The sequence below is a fragment of the Rana temporaria genome, chromosome 9, assembly GCF_905171775.1.
Source record: "Rana temporaria chromosome 9, aRanTem1.1, whole genome shotgun sequence".
NCBI classification, from domain to species: domain Eukaryota; kingdom Metazoa; phylum Chordata; class Amphibia; order Anura; family Ranidae; genus Rana; species Rana temporaria.
The window spans coordinates 130,333,817-130,360,703 of NC_053497.1; the positions used below are offsets into that span (position 1 = coordinate 130,333,817).

General features: G+C 40.7%; 1 protein-coding gene across 4 annotated transcripts in view; it reads right to left on the reverse strand.

Annotated features, from left to right (window-relative positions):
• Positions 1-667: 667 nt before the first annotated feature.
• The window catches only part of NSMF (NMDA receptor synaptonuclear signaling and neuronal migration factor), an 84,344-nt gene continuing 58,124 nt past the window's right edge, over positions 668-26,887 (reverse strand). For all 4 annotated transcript variants that reach the window (XM_040324510.1, XM_040324509.1, XM_040324508.1 and 1 more), the window contains 10 exons: positions 26,286-26,338; positions 24,868-24,957; positions 23,553-23,677; positions 21,482-21,565; positions 17,365-17,398; positions 15,795-15,865; positions 15,023-15,102; positions 12,187-12,289; positions 8,959-9,034; positions 668-3,049 (listed from right to left, as the gene is read on the reverse strand). In XM_040324510.1, coding sequence (XP_040180444.1) covers positions 2,952-3,049; positions 8,959-9,034; positions 12,187-12,289; positions 15,023-15,102; positions 15,795-15,865; positions 17,365-17,398; positions 21,482-21,565; positions 23,553-23,677; positions 24,868-24,957; positions 26,286-26,338 — 814 coding nt within the window. In that variant the 3' untranslated portion in view covers positions 668-2,951. The remainder of the gene's footprint in view (positions 3,050-8,958; positions 9,035-12,186; positions 12,290-15,022; positions 15,103-15,794; positions 15,866-17,364; positions 17,399-21,481; positions 21,566-23,552; positions 23,678-24,867; positions 24,958-26,285; positions 26,339-26,887) is intronic.

Below are 26,887 nucleotides of genomic sequence, written 5' to 3' on the forward strand. Positions count from 1 at the left end.
GCGTAAGTTTACCCCTCATAAAGCAGGGGTAAGTCATGTTAAGGTGTGGACGTCGGAAAAGCGTCGTGTTTTACGTCGTTTGCGTAAGTCGTACGTGAATGGGGCTGGGCGTAAGTTACGTTCACGTCGAAAGCATTGAGCCGACGTATCTTAGGGAGTATCTGCGACGTGATTCTGAGAATGCGCTCGCATGCGCCGTTCGATCAGCCATGCATTTACATGGGGTCACGCTTCATTACAATACAACACGCCCACTGCCTTGCTACTTTGAATTACGCGGGCTTACGCCGGCCCATTTACGCTACGCCAACGTAACTTTGGGAGCAAGTGCTTTCTGAATACAGTACTTGCCTCTCAATGTTACGTCGGCGTAGCGCATCTCCGCTCAAAGATACGACAATGTATCTGAATCGCGGCCATTGCATTTATATTGCAACTGCACCCGATTTCCCGCACCCAAACACTGGAAAAACACACAAAATGCTCAATATTCAGGGTTTACCTAAAAACATGAAGAAGCTTATTAATAAAAAGTGCCTATCGGTGTCATGATTTATAAATTCCTGGCAAACTGAAAAAAAATCCAGAGAATGTCTTTCAAATGTGGTGTAGAATTTGGAAAAAAATGGTGAAAAAAAAACTGCCTACCTTCTTACATTGTTCTAAATTGGGGCACAGCTTTTTATTCTTTATTAAATAATAGCAATTGTGCTGGTGAAGAACAGATTGTCCTTTTTTATCTCCAAAATAATACACTAATCATCAAGATCTGCTAAAAAATCTAGGTAAAATGAAATGCACAAAAAGAGAAAAGAAAAGAAATTGAGAAAAACAATGCTTATAAATGCTTATAGTTATAAACACCCCACTTCCAAAGAAAAAAGCATTATTGAAGCTCTAGGCTCCAAAGTTTCAAGAGATTATTATGAACCACATGCATCTCCAAAATACAGCAAAATAAATTTAAGGATGCGCATTTCTTATTGCATTGTCACTAGGGAACTCATGATAGACCCCTGCAATTTATAGACTAAAATTTAGAAAAAATATATTTGCTTTGATTATATAGGATATGTAGAAACCTTTTAAAATGCTTTAAATCAACACATATTTACAGTATGATGGGGTGTCTCATAAAATATAGGCATGACTCTCTTGTGAAGAGTCTAGTTCAAATTAAATCTAGATTGTAAAGCAGCTGGGTCATCAAAGTGACTTTAACAAATGGAATCACGTGTTCTCTGGAGCCTAAACAGTGCCTGCTGGCTTCTAGTTTGCATTAAATAATAGATTACAATTTATACATTAGGTTTTGCTTGCCTGGTTTAGACTACTGATTACCAACATCTGGTCCCAAAGTGTACGGTTGGCTGGCCGTTTAAATGAATTGGGTCTCTATATATTTTAGGAGGAAAATTTAAATCCAATAAGTACGGTAAGATGTGCAATGCTGATGACATGAATGTGAAATGCAGGTGTGTACTAGCTGAAATTTGTGATTTTATGACTCAGCCTCTTTCTGACCCAAAATCAAGCAAAGAACTGAGGCCATAAAGATTTGACTGTTTGAGATAACAACAAAAATCTGAACATCTCAGTAATACAATCTTGAAAAAGCAATGATCACCCACCCCTCAACATGATTATTCTATAGATACATCAGCCAGTGGTTTCCCCATGTTATGGCTGCATCAATACACACACTATATAAAACCAGGCCTCGCCTCTGAAAAAAAAAAAAAACATCCTTTATGGATGCAGACGATTCATACCCCTGGCTTACAGAATGCACGGTTACACACCAAAAACATACCAAACCTGAGGTCCCATCGAGAGAAGAGAAAAACCTGACACTCTTCAAAGATGGGCTATACCATCGTTATGGCTAGTCGCCTATAAATGAATTTTATATATGTAAATATATACCGTTTTCCGCTAAGTGTACTGTACATATAATTCTACTGAAGCCTACTATGTTCGCATAATAATATCAATATATTGCAAGGTGCTAGATGGATGCGGAAGTGTGCAGAGCACAACGTCCAACAGTAGGGTGGGGTTGCTTGGCGACACCGTCACTATTCAAGACACAATTGGTAACACGAAGCACAGTGTGTGGGACGGGAACTACCGTTGGGTAGGAAAGCAGGGGAACAACACATGATTGCTGGTGATCTAGATGACTACAAAAGACTGTGTTCTACTGTGTATAGAGTGTCCCGCTCTGTCACAAAACACACTGTGCAGGGTAGCTAAACAACCTCTGCACGTTTTATTTATAACAATTAAATATGCTAATTGTTTAAAAAAGAAAAAAAAAATTGCACTTGTATCCTAAGTCACCCCACATAAAATTACTAGAAACCTTCTAATAAGATATATGTATATATTATATAGATATATCTATTTTCACAAATGTAATTATTCTAAATAAGTCCAGCCTTCCTGCTTCCAACGCCAGCTGTACAGCATTTGTGGCGCTCGTTCTTGGCGTTCTTGGTCATCCTCCGCCTGAAGGAAATAAAGGTCACCTGGGTTTGCTACAAAAAAAGTTTGCTGTGGTTTTTGAAGGCTAATCGGGGTCCTTGCTCTTTAGTGCAAGAGTAGTTAACATTATTTTTCGTAATAAAACCTGAGCTGAAGTCTTACGAGGACCTTTAGGATAGCGGACCCGATGATTCTTTGTTTTGTTTGTTTTCGCCCTGAATTAATGAAGCTCAGTATGAAGACGTATTCTCCTCTTTCTCTCATTGCTCTTGTCTTCAGACTTGTCAAGCTTCGGGCCGACACCTTTCCAAGGTATAACAACCGCTAAAATCGCCAGCGGACTGTGCCTTTCATTTCCGTCTTCGTACTCTGGTACCTGGCACTCTATAGCGGGAGGTCCCAGCAGACTGACAGCCCCCTGGGAAGCAGCAAAAAAGTTCTCCTAAAATGGCCTTTTACTGGGCTCATAAGATGTCGTCGTAATCCAGCAACTTCGAGTGCTGGCGGGTTTTCCAAAGGCGATATAATCGAAAGTCAAAATAGGTTTCGATCAATTGCTTTCCTAAAAGAAAGAAAAAAACAATACATAAAATTGATAATATTGCAATTTACCTTAAAAAAGAACATAAAGTAATCCAACTCTTATGACAGTGTTTATTTTGCGGTCTGTGCCCTCCTATCCCAACTCCCCACCCCCCCTCCCCATTTATCTTATCTGTGTGAGGTAAAATCTTGCCAATGATGTCACAAACAGAAATATAAAGCTATAGAGTCTGGCTTAATACTTAGGGGTTGATTTACTAAAACTGAGAAGTGCAAAATTTGATGTAGCTGTCCATGGTAGCCAATCAGCTTCTAAATCCAGCTTGTTCAATTAAAGTGATACTAAAACTGAAAGCATTTTTTACCTTGCTGCATTCCTTGCATTAAAGTGGTCGTAAAGCTTCACTTTTTAAAAAAAATAACAAACATGTCATTCTTGCCTCCACTGTGCAGCTCATTTTGCACAGAGTGGCCCCGATCCATGTCTTCTGGGGCCCCTTGGCGGCTGTCTCGGCTCCTCCCCACATCAGATAACCCCCTCTGGGAAGCGCTCTCCCAAGGGGGTTAGCCTGCAGGCGTGCTCTTGAGTCCTGTATCCGGCTTCCATAAGCCGCCGACTACAGGACTCTGCCCCGCCCTCCTCGCATCATTGGAGTTGATTGACAGCAGCGCGAGCCAGTGGCTGCGCTGCTATCAATTTATCCAATGAAGAGCCCAGAACAGCCGAGAAGACCGCGCTGACATCAAGCACGATCTCGACGTGGGACTTTCGAGGGCTCCGGTAAGTAAACTGGGGGGGGGGGGCTGGGGGGCCTGCAATTGCCTAATGTTTTTTCACCCTAATGCATAGGCTGCATTAAGTTGAAAAGACAACTTAACGTTTTCTATTTCTCTATCCCAAACCCCCCTTTTTCCCTGTGTGAATTGAAAGAGAGGGGAGAATAGATCCAGCACTGGGCATGGCTGCATCTGTTCTCCCCTCTCTTCCTCTTCAGACAGTAGTCAAGCAAATTAACTAAGGAGGCAGTGGGGGTGGGGCCAAGTCCTGCTGTATAAGTCTTTGGAGCGCGGCTCCATAGACACACAGTTTGGGAGCGTGCAGACACTGTGTACCTCCAACGCAAGCTATTTGTTTTGGGGCACACAAAGAAGAGGAGGAGCCAGGATCGCCGCCAGGGGGCCTGAGTAGAGGAGAATCTGGGCCGCTCTGTGCAATATCACTGCAAAAAGCAGGTGCGTGTAACATGTTTGTTGTTTTACTTAAAAAATGTTTTACTTTAGTAACACTTTAACCACCTGCCGACCACCCTATAGCAGTTTTACTGCTATAGGGCGGTGGCTGTGCGCAGGATCACACATATATACGTGATCCCGCAGCTCTGAGTAGAGGGTGCAAATGTGTGCCCGAAAGCCGCTCCCGCTGTAATTATGCACAGCTGGAGCCGATCAGAGGGGACTGCAGACTCTGCCGGCACCAGCTTAATGTTCAGTACACAGGCAGAACGGCGATCTGCCTATGCAATCAAGGCAGATTGCTATTCTGTCAGTAGGGAAGGCATAGATCCTGTGTTCCTGCAAAGCAGGGGTAAGGATCCATGTCTTCCCTTAGTGAAAGCACCTTCCACACAGTACACAGACACTGGCTGGGCAGTGGGCACACAGTTAACCTTTTGATCGCCCCTGGTTTTAACCCCCTCCCAGCCAGTGTCATTGGTATAGTGACAGTGCACATTTTTAGCACTGATCACTGTATCCGTGTCAATGGTTTCCAAAAAAAGTGTCAAAAGTGCCCGCTATTATCTGATTTATTTTTTTCTGCTGCAATTTTACTATCAATGTCGCTGGTCAACACCATTACTAGTAAAAAAATAACAATAAAATAAAAACTCCATAAAAATATCCCATAGTTTGTAGACGCTATAACTTTTGTGCAAACCATTTAATATACGCTTATTGGGATTTTTTTACCAAAAATATGTAACAGAATACATATTGGCCTAAACTGATGAAGAAATTTGTTTTCTTATTTTTTTTTATTAGATACAGTATCTCACAAAAGTGAGTACACCTTTCACATTTTTGTAAATTTTTTATTATATCTTTCATGTGACATTAATGAAGAAATTACACTTTGCTACAATGTAAAGTAGTGAGTGTACATCTTTAATAACAATGTAAATTTGCTGTCCCCTCAAAATAACTCCACACTCACTCATTAATGTCTAAACCGCTGACAACAAAAGTGAGTACACACCTAAGTGAAAATTTACAATTTGGGCCCAATTAGCTATTTTCCCTCCCCGGTGTCATGTGACTCATTAGTGTTACAAGGTCTCAGGTGTGAATGGGGAGCAGGTGTGTTAAATTCGGTGTTATCACTCTCTCATACTGGTCACTGAAAGTTCAGCATGGCACCTCATGGCAAAGAACTCTTGAGGATCGGAAAAAAATAATAATTGCTCTACATGAAGATGGCCTAGGCCATGGGTCTTCAAACTACGGCCCTCCAGCTGTTCAGGAACTACAATTCCCATCATGCCTAGTCATGTCTGTGAATGTCAGAGTTTTACAATGCCTCATGGGATGTGTAGTTCCGCAACAGCTGGAGGGCCGTAGTTTGAGGATCCCTGGCCTAGGCTATAAGAAGATTGCCAAAACCCTGAAACTGAGCTGCAGCACTGTGGCCAAGACCATACAGCGGTTTAACAGGACAGGTTCCACTCAAAACAGGCCTTGCCATGGTTGACCAAAGAAGTTGAGTGCACGTGTTCAGCATCATATCCAGAGGTTGTCTTTGGGAAATAGACGTATGAATTCTGCCAGCATTGCTGTAGAGGTTGTAGGGGTGGGGGGTCAGCCTATTAGTTCTCAGACCATACACCGCACACTGCATTAAATTGGTCTGCATGGCTGTTGTCCCAGAAGGAAGCCTCTTCTAAAGAAGATGCACAAGAAAGTCGGCAAACTGTTTGCTGAAGACAAGCAGACTAAGAACATTGATTACTGGAACCATGTCCTGTGGTCTGATGAGACCAAGATAAACATATTTGGTTCAGATGGTGTCAGGCGTGTGTGGTGGCAACCAGGTGAGAAGTACAAAGACAAGTGTGTCTTGCCTACAGGCAAGCATGGCGGTGGGAGTGTCATGGTCTGGGGCTGCATGAGTGCTGTCGACACTGGAGAGCTACAGTTCATTGAGGGAACTGTGAATGCCAACATGTACTGTGACATACTAAAGCAGAGCATGATCGATTCCCTTCGGACACTAGGCCGCATGGCAGTATTTAAACTTAACGACCCCAAACACACCTCCAAGACGACCACTGGTGATGGACTGGCCAAGCATGTCTTCAGACCTAAACCTAAGCATCTGTTGGGCATCCTCAAACAGAAAGTGGAGGATCACAAGGTCTCTAACATCCACCAGCTTTGTGATGTCATTGAGTGGAAGAGGACTCCAGTGGCAACCTATGAAGCTCTGGTGAACTCCATGCCCAAGAGGGTTAAGGCAGTGCTGGAAAATAATGGTGGCCACACAAAATATTGACACTTTGGGCCCAATTTGGACATTTTCACTTTAATGGCTGTGTGTTGTTATTTTGAGGGGGACAGCAAATGTATACTGTTATACAAGCTGTACACTCACTACTTTATATTGTAGCAAATTGTAATTTCTCACATGAAAAGATAATAAAATATTTACAAAAATGTGAGGGGTGTGTTTACGTTTGTGAGATACTGTGTTTTATAGCAGAAAGTATTTTTTTTTTATTTATATCGCAAAAAAATAAAGCGCAGAGGCAAATGCCACCATACAAAAGCTCTATTTGTGGGGGAAAAAGACAACGTCAATTTTATTTGGGTACAGTGTTGCACAACCTTGCAATTGTCAGTTAAAGTAACGCAGTGCCATATCGTAAAAAAAGGTCTGGTCATGAAGTGGGGTAAATGTTTCAAAGCTGAAGTGGTTAAGATTTGACAAAAAAAACAACAACCTGGAAGCTGATTTGCTTCTATGCAGATATGCACAAGATTTTCCACTGTCCCAGTCTTAGTAAATCGACTACTATGCCTATTGAATGTACTTTTGGATAAGCATGAAATACATCAACTTGTAAACGGCGATGAATTCTATTTTTGTTCTTGGGTTTTATCTTTTTTTTTTATATGTAAAACATAACTTAACCGGTTAACGCCCGCCCACTGTATATATACGTCCTGTTTTTAAAGATGGATGTCTCGGTAACGGCAGCAGCTGCTGCCACAACAAAGATATCCATCTCTTCAGTGGGCGGGCCTGTAAACGATAACGGCGGTCTCCACGGCGGATTCGCTGCAAGATCGCTGTTATCAGTGGCGGGAGAGGGCCCCCCCCCCCTCCCGCCGCTCTCCCACGCCCTCCGCCGCTTACCGGAGCCGTCGGTAGTGGCTGAGGCGATCGGTGCTGCTGCCTGTTGTGTGAGGATGCGAGTGAGGGCAAGATGGCCCCCACCTGTCCTCATAGCATTGCTGGGCGGAAGTGACGTCAAAACGTCAGTCCCGCCCAGCGTCTTAAAGAGACATTTTTTTTTTGTTATTTTTTTAAATGACAAAATTTCCATTTTTTTAATTTTTTTGCATTTAAGTCTAAATATGAGATCTGAGGTCTTTTTGACCCAAGATCTCATATTTAAGAGGACCTGTCATGCTTTTTTCTATTACAAGAGATGTTTACATTCCTTGTAATAGGAATACAAGTGATACATTTTTTTTTTTTATTTCAGTGTAAAAAATAATAAAATCAATAAAAATAAATAAGAAAACCAAAAAAAAAATGTTTAAAGCGTCCCGTCCTGACGAGTGTTCAAACCACACAAGTGAGGTATCGCCGCAATCGTTGGAGCGAGAGCAATAATTCTAGCCCTAGACCTACTCTGTAGCTCAAAAAATGCAACCTATAGAATTTTTTAAACGTCGCCTATCGAGATTTTTAAGGGTAAAAGTTTGACGCCATGCCACGAGCGGGCGCAATTTTTAAGCGTGACATGTTGGGTATCATTTTACTCGGCGTAACATTATCTTTCACAATATATAAAAAAAATGGGCTAAATGTCTTATTTTTTAATTAAAAAAAGTGAATTTTTTTCCAAAAAAGTGCGCTTGTAAGACAGCTGCGCAAATATGGTGTGACAAAAAGTATTGTGATGACCGACATTTTATTCTCTAGGGTGTTAGAAAAAATATATATATAATGTTTGGGGGTTTTAAGCAATTTTCTAGCAAAAAAAACAGTTTTAGTCTTGTAAACGCCGAATCTGAAAAACAGGCTCGGGGCTTAAGTGGTTAACTAAAACCTGTTTTTTTTATATTTGCATGAAGCTGTATTTTAATGACAAAGAGAAGATCAAGAATTTGAAATCCCCAGTTTCAACCAATCACATTTTAGTTTTAATAAAGTTATCACATTTTGTTTGCATTATTAACAGTCTTCCCAGCCTTTGATTAATAAGGGAGCAGCTGTGACTTGTACTTCCCAAGCCAAGATTGGCTCTTCCACAAATGCGTTTTCTATGACGTCATCTCTTGGTGGAAGGTCAGCAATTACAAGCTAATGCTGCTAAGTTCTGGAATATGTCCAACATCCCATCTTGTAAACAAGATCAGAGTAGAATCTGCCAAGATGGTGACAAACATGGACAGTGTGGCTGATCTAAATTACTCAAGGGAGATTTAATCAAGTCTGTCTAATTATATGAGTGGAAAATTAAAACTCTGAGCAGATGCTCTCCTCAACCCCCGAGATATTCCGCCCGTCGTGAGACGTGCTGCTTTGGCTTGCACCAGGCATGGAGACAAGTAATTAATATGACAGTCATTGCATCCATGTTGGCAAAGGATTTATGGATATCCTCACAGGCAATGTTGTAAGAACAGGTCAATAGCCCTTACCTTGTGCAGACAGTTCCAGAGGAGACTTGAAATCAATCCGGTGTGGACTCATTAGATTCTTCAGATTCTGGAAAAGCTTAAAAAGACAGACATTAAATTAAACCCAACTGGAAAAATAAATCAAATTGAAAAGAGATTCAAACACTAAAGAAAATATTTGATTTAAAAAGCAAGACCAAAACTGCTATTTAAAACCAAGAGCTTTTCTTTCGTCTCTTGGACCTTGTTGGTGAGATATTGGCTTATTTCCTGTGGCCATTATGAGGGGCGCTTGGCATTCCTGCTAACATTTTTCTAATATTAAGATTGTAACAGGACATCCATGAATACACAAATCTCGCAATGAAAGGGAAAAAAAACTCCCAGGTGAACAGGATGTCTAGACAGACAGGGAAGTCTTTTCATAACTAGAAAGCACTTCTGAGTAAACTAGCCTTTTAAAATAAGAATTTAATGAAGATAATGCTTATACTGTGGAGGAAATTTTACATGACCACTTAAGGCAGAAAGACCATCCAAATTATTTTCAGAATTTTAAATAATCCCTCATAGCAGCTACTTTTCATGAATTTAACATTATTAAAGCCTCTTGTCACGTAACTAAGTTCTGTGCAATCCTTCTTTAACCACTTGCCGACCACCTACCGCATATATACTGCAGCAGGACGGCTCTATTGCCTAAAACGAAGTACCTGTACGTCATTTCGGGTAATAGACACTGGAGGCGTGCTGATTGGACAGAGGGGGAGCCAATCAGCGGGTCAGGGGGAGCCAATCAGCCGGTCCGGCGGACCCAATGTCTGCTGGCCACCCGCGATCTCTCCCCAGAGAGGCAGAACGTTGATCTGTGTATGTAAACAAGGCAGATCGCCGTTCTGACAGAGAAGATGGAGATCTTGTGTTCCTGCTAAGTAGGAACACGAATCTCTGTCTTCATTCAGTCAGACCATGCCCCACAGTTAGCAAGCACCAACTAGGGATGCACTTAATTCTTTGATCGCCCCTGATGTTAACCCCTTCGCTGCCAGTGTCATTAGTACAGTAACAGTGCATACTTTTAGCACTTATCACTGTAATAATGTCACTGGTTCCCAAAAAAGTGTCAAACGTGTCCGATTCGTCTGCTGCAATGTCACACTTTGGCTAAAGTAGCTGATCGCCGCGATTACTAGTAAAATAAATAAAAATCCCATAAAAATATCCCATAGTTTGTAGACGCTTTACGACTTTTGCGCAAACCAATCAACATAAGTTTATTGGGATTTTTTTACAAGAAAAAAAAAAAAAGGAGCAGAATACATATTGGCCTAAATCGATGAAGAAATTGGATAAAAAAAAAAAAGAAAAATATTGGATATGTTTTATAGCAGAAAGTAAAAAATATATATATCTTCAAAATTATCACTCTTTTTTTGTTGCTTTTTTTGTTTCTAGCGCTAAAAAATAAAAATCGTAGCGGTAATCCAATACCCCCAAAATAAATCTCTATTTGCAGGACCGCGCAATTGTCAGTTAAAGTAATGCAGTTCTGTAGTGCTAAAAATGGCCTGGTCATTAAGGGGGTAAAACTTTCCAGGGCTGAAGTGGTTAAAGCTGAGCTCCAGGAATTCAAACACTTTCTAAAATTTGCTTTATTTCTAATAAGGAACATGCCATCAGAGCTGAGACCACAAGGTCCAGAGTTGGAGTGCTGAAAGTATAGTGACAGCTGTACACCTGTAAATTGTACATTTTAGACGCAAGTCCACAAGGTGGTATGCACCTCATCGGATCAAACCCCTAGTAAGCAAGCACATTTTAGAAAGTAGCTAAATTCCTGCTTTTAATACTATGCTGTATAGGAGCAGAACTGTTGTAGACTAATAGCTAGATTCATAAAGAGTTGGGCCCCGTACACACCATAGAATCCATCCGCAGATAAATCCCAGCAAATGGGTTTCAGCGGATAGATCCTATGGTGTGTACACGCCAGCGGATCTGTTTCCGCGGATATATCTCCCCTGGGATGGATTCCAGCAGATCGAATATTCGCTGACATGCAGAACATATCCATCTGCTGGAGTCCATCCCAACGGATGGATCCGCTGGTCTGTACAGACTCACCGGATCCATCCGTCCGAAGGGATCCCCCGCATGCGTCGTAATGATTCGACGCATGCGTGGAATTCCTTATATGACAGCGTCGCGCACGTCGCCGCGTCATAATCGCGGCGCGACACGTCATCGCCAGAGGATTTCGGCGCGGATTTCAATGCGATGGTGAGTACACTCCATCGCATTAAAATCTGCTGAAATCCTCGAGAGGATTTATCCGCGGAAACGGTCCGCTGGACCGTATCCGCGGATAAATCCTCCCGTGTGTATGGGGCCTTAGGCCGGCGTATCAGTAGATACGCCAACCTAACTCAGAATCTGCGCCGTCCCAAGTTTAAGTGTATTCTCAAACAGAGATACACTTAAACCTATCTAAGATACGACGGCTTGCGCCGTCCTATCTTAGGGTGCAATATTTAGGCTGACCGTTAGGTGGCGCTTCCATTGCGGTTGGCGTAGAATATGTAAATCACTAGATACGCCTATTCACGAACCTACGCCCGGCCGACGCAGTACAGATACGCCGTTTACGTAAGAGATAGGCCGCCTAAAGATAAAGCTGCCCCTAGGAGGCGTAGTCAATGTTAAGTATGGCCGTTGTTCCCGCGTCGAAATTTGAAAATTTTACGTCGTTTGCTTAAGTCGTCTGTGAATAGGGTTTTACGTAATTTCCGTCCACGTCGAAATCAATAGGACCGTGCAGTGTACTTTGCCACAATGCACACTGGGATATGTAGGCGGACGACGCATGTGCCGTTCGTAAAATACGTCAATCACGTCAGGTCAAACCCCATTAACATAAAACATGCCCCCTTAGCTAAATTTGAATTAGACGCCATTACGCCTGCCCGATTTACGCTACGCCGCCATAACTTAGCAGACAAGTACTTTGTGAACCATGTACTTGCCTCGCTAACTTACGGCGGCGTAGTGTAAAACACGATACGCTGCGCTGCCGCAAAGTTAGGACGCCCTCTATGAATCTAGCTATAAGAATAGGCAGAGCAAAGAACATGTCTGCTTTTTGTTTTTTGTTTTTTTGCTCAGTCAAATTTAGGTCCATTCAGATTCTCTTTATTATAAATTTAGGAGTTCTCTGTTTAGTATTAAATTAGTATGTTTATTATGCCATACCTTTTCACCATTAGGGTTTCCCAAGACGTAGCACCCCATGATATGGATTACATTGGGTTCTGGGTTGGTTTTACTCATCAACCTGCTAAGCTTTCTCCAAAACCTATGAAAGAAAACCAAATTAAATTAGGTATCAATAGGAGTTATACTTACATGAAAAGTACATTATACTTCCAATGATTGCATATTTTAAATCATTATTGCTGTTTACCTTAATGTGGCTAACATAATTAAACGCTTGCTCTTTCATCTTTTGTTTTTTTTATTGTAAATACACAGATTTGTTTATTATTCCCTTTCCGGATTGTGGAATAATATATCAGCAACACAGGGAATACATGTACACTGTTTTAATAATATATATATGTTTAATATATTTTAATGGCAGCTATAGACACAGGGTGTCATGCCTAATGGTGGACCCCATTGTATGCTTTGTTTTCCTGAGCATATGAATTTAATAAATATAGGAGCAGGCAGAAATCTCCCAACACCAGCTCATCATTGGAGCAATAACAGGAGTTGGACAATGTTTTCAAGCCTATCTAGTTGAATGTTTAATCTCCCTTTCTCCCTCTCTCCCTTTCTCTTTGCGACCAAGCTTTTTCTAGTACTTTTTGTTTACAAGTTTAAATTTGCATTTTTTGATAGAAAATCCTTATTTTTAGCAGAGACCCTAGAGAATAAAATAGCGATTTTTGCAATATTTTATGTCACACCGTATTTGCGCAGCGTTATTTTAAACAAAACACTATTGATTATTAATGCAAAAATATATAATCCCATTTTTGGTAAAATATGACATTACGCCGAGTGGATGCCTAGCATGTCACCCTTTAAAATTGCGCAAGCTTGTGGAATGGAAACAAACGATACTTAAAAATCTCCATAGGTGACACTTTCATTTTTTTTACAGGTTACTTTAGCGTTACAGAGGAGGTCTAGCACTGAAATCATTGATCTCGCTCTAAAGTTTGCAGTGATATTTCACTTGTGTGGGGCGAACACAGTTTACATATGTGTGCACGACTTAGGTATGCGGTCGCTTCTGCAATGAGGGCGATTTTATTAATTTTGCTTTATTCTTACACTGCTCCTTTATTTTTCGGATCACTTTTATTCCTATTACAAGTAGTGTAAACATTCCCTTTAATAGAAAAAAGGGATCACATGTCCTCTTTATGGAGAGATCTGGGGTCAATGATGCCCTAGACCTGACCCTGCAAGTGGAGATATATATATGTCTATGGTCAGCTTAAGTATTTGCAAAAACTGGCATTTTTCATTTGCAGAGTGGTAAACTGTTCATAACATAAATGTTCAGCATGGCAGAGAGACAATATTTTCAGAAGCAGAGGTCTATGGTGGCAGCTTCCATTGCTTATCATCACACATTTTCTTTGAAAGTAAGCCTGTATAGCTGAATTAAGCTGGGTATACACAATGTTTTGTTGTTAGAACGTTGGCTAGTTTTTCTAATTATTAGTGGGGGTCAAGAAATTTCAAAGGAGAATGATGGAAAAATTTTCCCAAATGAACGAATTTCTAACGGCGTTACGGCCTATGTGGTTTTCATTTTGTACGGTCCATTCATTCCAAAATCAAATGTTAAAAGCAAGCATAATCTTCAATGACTTTTCTTACAAATTTTCCTAAAAATTTTAATTTGAAATTTCTACTAGTGTATACCCAGCGTAGACTATGGCTAATAATGGCTAGCAGGCACTCTACATCAAAAGTATACACTGGCAGGACCTTGTAGTGGGATGTCACCAGAGTCCCTACTCCAGAGACCAGCTTGCTGAAAGTATATACATATGCAAAAGGAACACTTCCTGTCCACAGCAAGGCAATACTGGAGCGCAACACCAACACCTGTATTGTGGAATATGGGTATGCTAATTTGCCAATGCTACAAAAATGTGTGTGGAAGTCTAAGAAGGCAGGCTTAGTTTTACTGTATATATTGTAAAGCAACAGGAAGTTTTCTACAAGCTTCAGGATTGCTAACAGAGCGAGATTCTACTGTTCTTCAGCCAGCGAGGGAGTAACACCTTAGGCGCAGGTGACATGGGTCGAATGTTAGGAGACAATGGCCAGTTAAAAAAAAAAAACACATTTGGCCCATGTGTAGGGTGGTCTGTCCGACAGAAAGAAGCCAGCCATTCGGCCAGCTTCTATCAGACGTGTATGATGGAAACCCGCGGGGTTGAAGGGAAAAAACTAACGAATAGTGTTTACCTGGCTTTAACCAGCACAGGGGCTGCTAATGTGAAAAATATCCCTACAGGCTTTCTTCAAAATAAGCCAATTTTCACAAATAAATAGGGACCCTGTATGGTACGCATATGTGAACTTATCAGATGAGCGTGTTCGCTCTGTAGCTGACAAGCCTTTGTAATAATGGAAAAAAAAATCCTCTGCATTTAAAAAATCCTCACCCGCTGAGTAACATTTAAATCGTCAAACAGATTTCACAGTCTGCCCTTCATATATCAGAGGGTCAGGGTGAGCCCAAACCTTTCCGTCCCCTACGTCATTAACCTGCAAACATTTATTCCTGGCTGAGACAGCAGCAAGGAGAGAATTAATGAGAAGTGAGAACGCGGAAAGAACTAATTATCCATGGTTCTATTTCATGTACAAACACTTGGCTGCGCCCGTGCTGTAATAAACCTGTCTACATACAGACCGACAATATTGGCAAATAATGCAAAGTTTTACAGAGAAACTTAATTAGGCTTTTGTGGCATTCTGAAGTCATTGGAATACATAAGAAAGGGTAATTCCATAAGGATAGCAAGTTGTGTAACGAGGGTAAGAATATTCAACTTACTGAATAAGATCCTCCTCTTTCTCCACTTTGGCAAATGTAGCAACTTTATTTTTTAATAGGTAGAGGTAGCCAGGTCCCCCCTGGAAGAAGAGCAGAGTAGGTGAGGAAAAAAACGTATAAAATTGGCTTACACAACTCTCCTACAGATTCGACTAAATTCATGTAAATTTCTTATATGCTGTGACATTTGTTGGTGATGTATTGCATATTCCAGCAGTAGACATTATCGTAATCTGTGCCTCTCTCTATACTGAGAAATCCTTTAACTCCTAGGAGATTGGATCAGAGCAGAGAGGAGATTACTGGAGGAACATATCTAAGGAGAAGAGTAAATGGAAAATATGCACAACTCCATCAGCTAATATACAGTTTAAAGCGGACGTTTATTCTGAATATATTTTGCCTTCCACTGGTACCCCTTTCCCTGTCATGGACAAAAAAAAAATCTCAAATAAGCCTTGATGGCCAAGTGTCAGTTGGGAGGAGTGGCTGTTCTCTGGGCAGGCTTCATTTGCACGTGGAGTGCCCAAGGTAACAGCCACATGCTGAGACTCTATGATTGAAAGAACTGAAATCCTAAGAATGAAAAAGACAGCAAGGCTGGGGGGAAGACTAGATATTGCTGGACTTCTTCCATGCAGAAAATGATCTGACTTGCTACAGTCTGATGAACACTGTGAGAAGAATAATATCTATGTGTACAAGTGTGATAATTCACAATAATATGTTTTTTACAACTTTCTGTGTAATACATAAAAACTTGATCAGGTACCTGGCAGAAAATGAGCATCTGTCGGATTTTGCACCCTTTTCTGTATACATTCAGCTTCTTCTCAATCTCCTCTGTGGGGGAAAAATAAAAATAAAACTGTGAGCACATTTTATGGTCACAGGAAGATAAACGGTGTGATACTGCTGCTTAAAGTGGAACTTCACCCTCCTCTTCCACATTTGGCACATTTTTTTTTTTTTGGGGAAGTGGATACTTATTTTTTTCAGGTACCCACTCCCACTTCCACTGGAAACACCTAGGTGATTCCACTGCAAGTTCTCCTCAACAACACCTCCCCTGCAAGCAGTTACAGCCGCTTTTCCACAGTTAATGTGCTTGTGCCGGGGAACCTAAGACGAGTGAAGAACCGGCCCCCGGATATGGACCGCACTGGATCCTTTGACACACAAGTGTCCTTTTAATTGTAAGTCAGCAGCTACAGTATGTGAAGCTGCTGATTTATTTATTCTTCAGACTGAAGTAGTAGACCTAAACACTTATATTATGTTAATGGAAGGCCATACACTTTAGGTAATATCCAGTGAATTGGGCTAGCAAATGCTGAATAAACAAACTATTCAGCAGGGTGAACTCACTAGACCAGCCATCACCCAAGTATATAGAAGGGGTCTAAACATTTCACTGTCTCCCAATAACTGTAGCCATGTTAGAAACGCTGAGTGAGAACAAAACCAAGAGGATTCTACAGTTTATCAGAATGCGATTGAGAAATATTAGATTTAGGCCTATGTAAAAATGGCAAATATTAAAGTGGAGTTCCACCCATTTTTTTATGTTTGTCTGTGCTGCATGCTCTAATCTCATAGTGTTCAGAATGGACAATTTTTATTTAATTTGTTGCTTGTAAATACCTTTATTTTGTAGTCCTTCATTACTTCCTCCTCCTTATTAGCCTAGGCTATTTGCAAGGGTTTCTGGGATAGGCATCATGTTTCCCAGTAGTCCTTGCAAACCTGACTGAAACCTATTACATTTCTTGTGCACTGAGCATGTGCGAGATATGCAAAGCTGAAATCCAGGAAGTCATACAGTCTGGTTTCATGATGCCCACACTTAAGATGGCCACGGTCTATTTCAAGATTATAAACTATCTAAATGCTGTAACAACCTAACAAAACGGACCTTAGTTTACAGACTAACTTTACTAGAATACATTAAGCTTGTGTATTACAGGGGTATTTATATTTAAAAAGTGAAATTGTGGGTGGAACTCCCCTTTAATTCTTATATGTAACAAATAGGTTCCATCAAACCTCTGAATCATCTTCCGAGTCAGTCGTTCTCACTCGCTCATTATATATTTGGCTTAAAGGATAAGTTCACCTTTTGGACAATGTTACAGGTGACCTTTTCTTTTAATTCTGACAACTTTTCCTAAGAGACATTTTAAATGTGTGTGTATGAGAATAGTGAAAAACGATAACTCTACTGATAACCAATAGAGTTCATAATCAGAACAAAGCAAAACAAAAAAAAGGCACCCAAGAATACCCAATGCAAAAACAGAAAATAAATCAGATGCAAGGAGGAGGAGGAGGAAGCCACTTACCCAAGATGTCATCAAATGTTGCATGTTCATGGTCCTAAACCGCAAAAGACAATAATGGGGTGAATAGTGATCAGAACAGAAACGCTAAAGCCAACTTTGTACAAGGAAGAGAGTGCAGTTTGGGGTGTCCAGAAATGGCCACTAAAATGCCATAAAAAAGTGTCTACTAGCAGTACAACTGTTTTCAAGCAAACGTGTCCTGAGACATGTACAATGACTGGAGTCCACCTAAAAGTGTCACCAATCAGGCAGTTTTTGGCCTTAATACTTCCACTGCAAGTCAGCCAGGGCTCCTGATCCACATACTCCAAATCTGTCATTCACAAAGTACTGAAGCCGTCAGATTGGCTCAACAGCCAAACAAATATCAACTTCAGAGGCAGATTATTGACATTATTGATGATTCTTATGACAGGGAGAAAATCTGAGCAACATGGAGGCTGCCATTGCTGGAATCTCCTTTTAAAAATGCCAATTACCTGACCGTTATGTTGATCCACAAGCTTCAGTAATTTCTGAGTCACTGACCTGAAGCAGGTATCAGGAGTTCTTCATTACCTCTGATTGAACTATTTGCTTGTTCAGAAATGGTGGAGTATATTTCACAAATGACAGGTTTCCTTTATGGAAAGTGATCTCACAGCAGAAAACCTAATTGTTGAATAAACATCTGTTTTCTGCCTGTTTGGGTACAACATAAAGGTGCCTACACTTTTCAATCTGACCATCTTAGGCTCCTTTCACACGGGCGATCTTATCAGGTCTGCATGTCACTTTTTCAGGGGGACCTGATCGGATGGTACATGTACCCTATGAACTGGCAGGTGTAAATGTACTTGTCTGTTTACAACCGCCTATATCCAATCCGATCTGTTAAAAAAAAAGGAAGGAAGGGGATCCGGTCCCCTCCATCTAGGCAGATCAAAGAGCAGTCAGGTGTAAACAGTAAAGCCGGTCTATTTACACCTAATCATCCATAGAGCAGAGTGGGCTGTGTCTTGTGTCCACTCTGCATAAAATGAATGGATAGGAACAGGTCATCTGCCTGCTTAGCAGGGCTTCAGTAGACATTTTTAAAAGTTAAATTGAAGAGGGAACAACTGGATGGGCTGAAAACGTTTTGGCCATTTTCATTGCGATTGCAATGTGTATGGTATGTCTAGAGATTTTATTATTTCTGGACAATGCACAAAATCGACTGATAGAAACTTTTCTGATCAAATTATCAACTCTGCTACTCCCAAGACATCTTGTGCTCTAGTTCCCTTTTCACCTCCTCCCATGCTTGCCTACATGACTTCTCCAGAACCTCTCCCACCCTCTGAAAATCTCTACCCCAGTATTAGTGTTAGCTTTTGCGCTGTCTGTGTTTAGGCGATCATTGACAACAAATTTATTCACGGAAGCCTAGATTACCTCCACCTAAAAACTATACTTTAGCCACCAGAGCCAACTTTTGTAGCACCTCCACCTCCCTTTAAATTGTAAGCACCATGAGCAGGGCCCTTCTATTCCTACTGTATTGAACTGTATTGTAATTGTACACTCTGCCTTTATATTGTAAAGCACTGTGCAAACTGTTGGACAATATAAATCTTGTATAATAATAATTAAACACAGCAACCATACACCATCTCGAAAAAATATATTTGCTATATACAATTGAATATTCACATAGTCTTTAAAATAATCTTTGTAAAATTTATGTGAATGGTCAATGCTGTTACTCAGTCTGCATTTAAGGACTGGTCAAGAGCACATTTTAAAGATTTTGGTGACAAGAATTAACCACCTTGAGTATATTGGACAGTGTGTATATAAAATATTGTTAATCTCCTGCTGTCCATGGCATCCAATCACTTTTTATTATCTAGCCAGCAGTAGAAGCATTGGTGACTAGACTTGCTTTGGGTAATGCTTAACTCTCAGGCAAATATGTATTATAAGACAAGCAGCGTTAATTTTGTCTATTTTAGTCGACTAAATTAATACTATTTTAGTCGACTAAAATACGACTAAAACTAAAGCAATTGAGATGACTAAAACTAAAATGGCATTTTAGTCAAAAGACTATAAGACCCCTTTCACACTGGGTCGCTTTGTAGGCGCTATAACGCTAAAAATAGCACCTGCAAAGCGACCTGAAACAGCCGCTGCTGTCTCTCCAGTGTGAAAGCCCTGAGGGCTTCCACACTGGAGCGGTGCGCTAGCAGGACGGTAAGCAGCATCTTTGAAGTGGTGAAGGAGCGGTGTGTATACCGCTCCTGCCCATTGAAATCAATAGGGGACCGTGGCTATACTGCTGGCAAAGCGCCTCTGCAGAGGCGCTTTGCGGTGGTTTTAACCCTTTCTCGGCCGATAGCGGGGGTAAAAGCACCCCGCTAGCGGCCGAATAGCATTTGGCAGGCATGCATTCCTAAGTTTGTTGTTATATTACATTATGTATCAAATTGTATAATTATTTGTCTTAAAATGTTTGCTAATAAAAAATGTATAGTTTTTAAAAAAAACGTTAAAGTCCTATTTCCTGCCCAATCGATTATAAAATGCCATTTTAAAAAGACTAAAATTAAATTGAGAAGACTAAGACTAAAACTAAATTCAAATTTGACTTCTAATACCTCACTACCATAAATAACATATTCGATTTTTCACTCCAGCAGTATAAAAAGAGTTTGGAAATTGTAGGGAAATGTTAACTAATGCAGGGCTCAAAATCTGAGCTACTAGCCAGGTCTCAAGGGTTACTCGTCACCAGTTGCCCCACCCAACTCTTACCCTGCCCCACCTTTAATCATGCCATTTAAATTATCTCATGAAATGACATTTAAATTTTTTATGCAGAATTAAGTTAAAAAAAATAACAACAACAACAACTTTATCAGTTCCCCTCAGCACAGTCTCACCTGTGCCCATCAATGCAGCCTCACCGTGCCCCACATTGCAGCCTCACTGTTCCCTCATTGCAGCCTTACATTGGCCCCATTGCAGTCTTACAGTGCCCCCTGCATTGTCGGTTTAGCGGATATATGCTCTTGTCATCTCTCGGGGCCTGATCAACATTGTATTGTGATGTGAGCATACACCTGCAGATAAGCTCCCCTCATCAGGAACTGTATTGTATTGTTATTGTATTATTACTGTATCGTGTTGTTATTGTATTATATTGTATTCATTTATTGTATGTATCTAAATATCCCCGTCGGAAGGGTTATCATATATTGTCACATCCTGTGTTGTCAAATCCATATATGGGCATTTGCTGTGTGGAGCCCCCATGCTGTGTGCAAACTTCCCATGGAGGAGGTCACATGCTGTGACATCACTTCCTATGGAGGAGGTCACATGCTGTGGCCAATCAGCTGCTGTTTGTGAAAGCTTTTGTTATAATAAAAGTGGGGGCATCGGCAAGGGATTGATTGCTGAGAGCTATGATGAGAATAGTTGGTGTTGATGTCTCTTGACTTGAATGAATGGCAGATCGAATAAATGGTTAGTGAACCTTTTAACTTAAAAAGCATTATTGCATTAAGATGAAGTGTGTGCTTGTTAGCACAGGCAGAATGGCGGTGTGCTCTGCATACAACCAATTCTGCCACTACACCCTTTTGCAGCCTTACATTATCCCCATTGCAGCCTTGCCAGGGCGGAGGAAGTGAGAGGGGTGGCCGGATTGTGACTGGAGTTAGAGGAGAAGTGCGGGATCACCGAGTTGTAAAACTTTTCCACTCACAAAATGCGAATAGACAAGTGGAGAATTTGAGGGCTGAACTAATGCATTCCAATTTAATTACACCCATTCGATTTTAGACGACTAAAATGTGCTGGAGAATTTAGTTGACTAAAACATAGGACAAATAGTCAATTAAAATCTACTGGAGATTTAGTTGACTAAATATGACTAAAACGAAAGCAATTGCAGAAGACTCAAATGGGACTAAATCTATAATGCCATTTTAGTCCTAAGACTAAAACTAAATCGATATTTGCTGCCACAATTTAACGCCGAAGACAAGTACCGGTATTGTGCAAATAGCTCAAATACTACAAGAGCGATGAAATACAAACACAAAATATATACAGTACACACTATTAATACGAAGTAAATAATTCTTACATAGAGAATGGGGATGATGGAAGGGTCATCTCTTCGTATTATGGTAGGAATATATTCTGCTTTGGGAACTTTGGATGATATTAGCTGCGGGGAGAATACATGATTATTTTTCGTGCTTCCAAGTCTCCAAACATGAAATGCATTTTTTAGAAATACAGTCAGAAAAAAAAGGCGATGCATACTATGCGACAAGCACTTTCAGTTGCTTTAGGTGAGTTATATACCAGAATATGTGTGTGTGTGTGTGTGTGTATATATATATATATATATATATACATATATACACACACATACATACATACATACACTGAAGGCATCAAAACTATGAATTAACACATGTGGAATTATACATAACAAAAAAGTGTGAAACTGAAAATATATTTCATATTCTAGGTTCTTCAAAGTAGCCACCTTTTGCAGAAGACACATCTCTAGAACTGGTAAGAGGAGACTGTGTGAATCAGGCCTTCATGGTAGAATATCTGCTAGGAAACCACTGCTAAAGAAAGGCAACAAGCAGAAGAGAATTGTTTGGGCTAAAGAACACAAGGAATGGACATTAGACCAGTGGAAATCTGTGCTTTGGTCTGATGAGTCCAAACTTGAGATCTTTGGTTCCAACCCCCGTGTCTTTGTGCGATGCAGAAAAGGTGAACGGATGGACTCTACATGCCTGGTTCCCACCGTGAAGCATGAAGGAGGAGGTGTGATGGTGACACTGTTGGGGATTTATTCAAAATTGAAGGCATACTGAACCAGCATGGCTACCACAGCATCTTGCAGCGGCATGCTATTCCATCCGGTTTGCGTTTAGTTGGACCATCATTTATTTTTCAACAGGACAATGACCCCAAACGCACCTCCAGGCTGTGTAAGGGCTATTTGACCAAGAAGGAGAGTGATGGGGTGCTGCGCCAGGTGACTACCTCTTGAAGCTCATCAAGAGAATGCCAAGAGTGTGCCAAGCAGTAATCAAAGCAAAAGGTGGCTACTTTGAAGAACCTAGAATATGAAATATATTTTCAGTTGTTTCACACTTTTTTGTTATGTATAATTCCACATGTGTTAATTCATAGTTTTGATGCCTTCAGTGTGAATCTACAATTTTCATAGTCATGAAAATAAAGAAAACTCTTTGAATGAGAAGGTGTGTCCAAACTTTTGGTCTGTACTGTACACACACATGTGGCTGGAATTAGAAGCTTGATTAACTTCAAGCATTATGACCGCCAATAGATGGCAAAATCGCAGCATTTCATTCTACAGACTTTGTGCCACTGCCCCACCTCCTGCCTGTTCTTCACACGATCACTAAACATCACTGGTGATACCCACTTCTCTTCCTCCTGTAAGGTCTACAAGTACCTCCTCCTGTTGCCCATAATTGCCAATGTAGGCACTCCCACAGCAAGCCTTTGACCTTATGAGGACCTCATGAGGTTTGACCTCATATCATATGGTTTAGGTAAACCCGAAGGAAAAAATCTAAAGAAAATTGTATAGTGTGTACCTTTAGCATACAAGTGCCAACAGATTAGACATACATAAAAAAAATTTAAGCATGTCTTTGATATAGCTTCATAAAGTTCTCCTTAATGAACTTCTCACCAGTTTGAGAAGTAACCCCATAAAAGGGCTATAACTCATTAAAATGACACCCCACCATAACTTATTTTTACTTTTGGTTAGGGTATGGAAGAGCTAGAACTTTTTATTGCTGTAGGTGTCCCCAGTGGGGAGAATTCTCCTCACTTCCTGGCCCATTTCTCTTTTCCCAAAAGCATTCTCCAAATAATCCTTGGAAAAATCCACTATGGACTGAGCTACACCATTTATTGCCTTCCTCTGGATCAAATGTGGGTGAAGGGTTGTGTATATGGAATTGTATTTTTTTTTTTTTCGTTGAACTAGATGAACTTATGTCTTTTTTTCAACCTATGTAACAATAGTCACAAATGGCTTTCCAGTTTAATTTCCACCAGTAGCACAAACATGTTTATGTCTGCGTGTTGGCAACGGGTGTAATATTAATGGTAAGAAGAACCCATTAAGGGGCTAAAATTGTACTTGCCATGATTTTGGGTGGAATAAAATCTTCTCCTTCACAAGACGTAATTTCCATTTCTCTCTCGGCCTCCCAGTTCAAATCCTCAGACTCCTCGTTCAGAGCTGTGCAGGAATTTTGCAGGTCATTGCCTGATGAACAAGAGCGCACATATAAGAGAAATGCATGTTTTTTGGCCAAGCTTAACATTTGACCTGCAAGTTGTATCTGTATATAAAATGGTGTCGCCAAAACAGTTTTAGAACTTAAAATGAAAGTAGGGTATCAGCCAAAGCTTTTTTTTATTTATTTATTTTAAATCAAGTTGTTTATTGTCCAAAGCAGCAAGATATGAACAGTAATTCAATCTAAATCCTGTATAATACCACTAAAAATAATAATGTAGTAATGTTTTATGTCCACGGCCAAAGCCTTAACGTTTCTGACAGGACAGGGAAGGGCTGTCACTTCAGGGATTTTATTGATTGTTTGTTTTTGCTGTCTGTACCATATTAGGGAGATTTCCCTTTACTTCCTGTCCTGGTGACAAAACTGGAAGCGGGAAGAAATACCTCTGAAGCCTATAAAATCTGTTCTTTCTTGAACAACTCATTCCCACACGGCTATTACCTTTGTTAGCTCTCACGAAAGAGGCCCTTCTTGTCTTGAATTGTGTTGTAGGCCCCTTTCACACCAGGCGGATCCGTCGCAGTCCGCCAGCTCAGCGGGAGATCTCTCTGTGGAAGATAGGTCCCACTCTGCTCACTGAGCTGGGAGCAGCTTGTCTCCTATGGAGAGATGAAAACGGACAGCATGTTCGTTTTCATCAGATCTCACCCGATCCTATCCGCCATGGACGGATGGCAACGTATCGCCATCGGTCTGATTTTAACAGATCGGGTCGGATATCAGCAGACATGTCACCGCTGACATCCGACGCTCCATAAAGAAGAATGGAGCGGACGTTCAGGTCCGCCGAAAAAACTGACAGGCGGACCTGAACGGTCCGGCAGTGTGAAAAGGGCCGTACTGTATTGCCTCTTTATAATGTAAATCCTGTATAATAATATCCAAACTTCCTATCCTTTTTGATCACCATGTGCAAGGCATGCCTAAATTGCTTACTCCAGAGGTGAATGGCCTACAGTTAAGGCATTATAGATGTTTTTGTGAGAAAAGGAGGTTGTAAGTGTTGGGTGGTTTTAAGTACAGAAGGGAATAGGATGGGTATAGAAAATTATAGTGGCTGGAGTATTAAGTATGAAACCATTTGGTCCATATGTTACACAAAGGTATGGGTGTTTAAGCTATGCAATTGACCTCTAAATACTCCAGTGCTTACTTTCTTTGGAATCATGGATGGAGTCTGCTTTGACTGGGGTAGGGTCGCTCCAGGACCGGCTGAAGCTCCTTTCTCGGCGGTCAGCAAAAGCTGTATACGGAAAAGAGAGAATTCATGTAATAATCTGCTTTGCAGAACATATGGATGCTTATTTTTTTAAGTCATACAGGTACATTATATCTTTACTGTGCCTTTATTAGAATGATGTGTTCTCAGGCTTGTGGTTCAAACCAAGAACAAACACATATTTCATGACAAACTGGTATTTCTGCTTCAATGCTTGCTTGTTTTGACGACTAATGAGCCCAGCCCCTGAAGAGCCACAGACATTTTTCCCCCATTTTTTTTCTGCTTGCATTCCCCATGTTAGACTGATAGCACTGTGCAGGGAACAAAGCCCCTACTACTGACTCACCATGATAGATCCCTACAATTCACAGTGCTGCTGTGTAGGTAAATACAAGACTCTAATATAAAGACATGTACACATAATTATACCAGCAATACCTTGAACTATTAAAGTATTTAATTCAATTAAAGAGTGTTAATTAAATATTTTATGACTATATATTTAACAATAAAACAATTTCTACTAATAGGATTTAGGCTGTATATCGCGTATCCCTCAAATTGAAAAAACCCTACTTATAACTTAAGCATTTGAAATAATAGAGTATCACAGAGGGATAGTAAGCACTCCTAATCAGGAAGAGTCCTCTTTACTGCGCACAAAGATTTTCAAGTATATTCAAAACATTTCCTGTAACCAATCGGCAATGGTTCCAAAGAACAAGGTTACCTACCTACAACAGCATGTAGCTTGGCCATTGCAGGGAGAAATGCTCTGCAGAGTTATTAAGAAGTGTAGACCAGTCTTAATGTATATACACTATATTACCATAAGTATTGGGACATCTTTCCGAAGCACTGAACGTGACTTCCACCAAACATTCACTGGTGGTGAATCAATCACTGCCATTTAAAACGCATGCACCTGGAAGATGCACCTGCAGTGAATATTTGATGCCGTTTATGTGTGTGTAGGATGCCAGACGTGCAGTCTTATAATACTTAGGCTGGTTATGTGGTAATACAAAAGGCAGGACCTCCCACTCAGGACTATTGAAGCTTTATGGCAAGTGCGCTGTTATCGCCTACCTTGTTACCTACAGAGAAAATTTGCTAGCATTGTGCATTTTTTTTCTCTCTCTCTCTCTGCAAAATTGGACTTTCACAGACTCTGAACTGTGTGTGTAGGCAGCAAATTGTTTCTTAGACGGTGTGACTATTACATCACCGTAGCCTGTTCTCAGCCTTATGTGTGAACACACAAGGGAATTCCTATATGAAATACCATAAAAACAGACAAAAGGCCCATCAGAGGGCAATCCTTTTCAACATTCTCGCTCTCTACTTACACTGAGCTTTCATTCTGCGGCTTCCGACCATCCGTAAATGCTTTCGGAAATTCCTGTGGGAGAGAAGAAGAGAACATTAAAAAGGAAAAGAATCGTGTTATGTATGAACCATTAAATTATGCCTCCGAGATGTGACTAAAATCTCAAATTAAACTGGGTAGTTTGGTAAGCACCTGCTCTGGTCACAAGGCGATTTATTTCACAATAAAGGGAACCTGTGATTTGTCCCTACTGGGAAAATAATGGGTTCGCCTTACTTCCACCCTTCTCAGCTGCTAATACCTTGCAAATTCCTTTCCCTGCGTTCATCAGTAGGAGCAATGTGAGGAAGCTCTGCGCTAGCTTCAATTTACAACTTGAACCAACAATTCTTCTCCTAGTGCTGAGTTATCAGTGCTGCAACATGGGAGGAAAGGGGATGGGTGGCATGCTTCTACATTCACAGATGTACCAGCATTTATATGTGCAGCTGGAGAGGGTAACAGTTATGAGACCCAGTTGCTTTGCCCTGCAATTTGGTTTGTCTTCCATTAGGACTGTACAGTACATGGGAGCGCTTAGGCCCCATTTACACAAGCGTCTTCGCTAAGTAGAATCCGCTT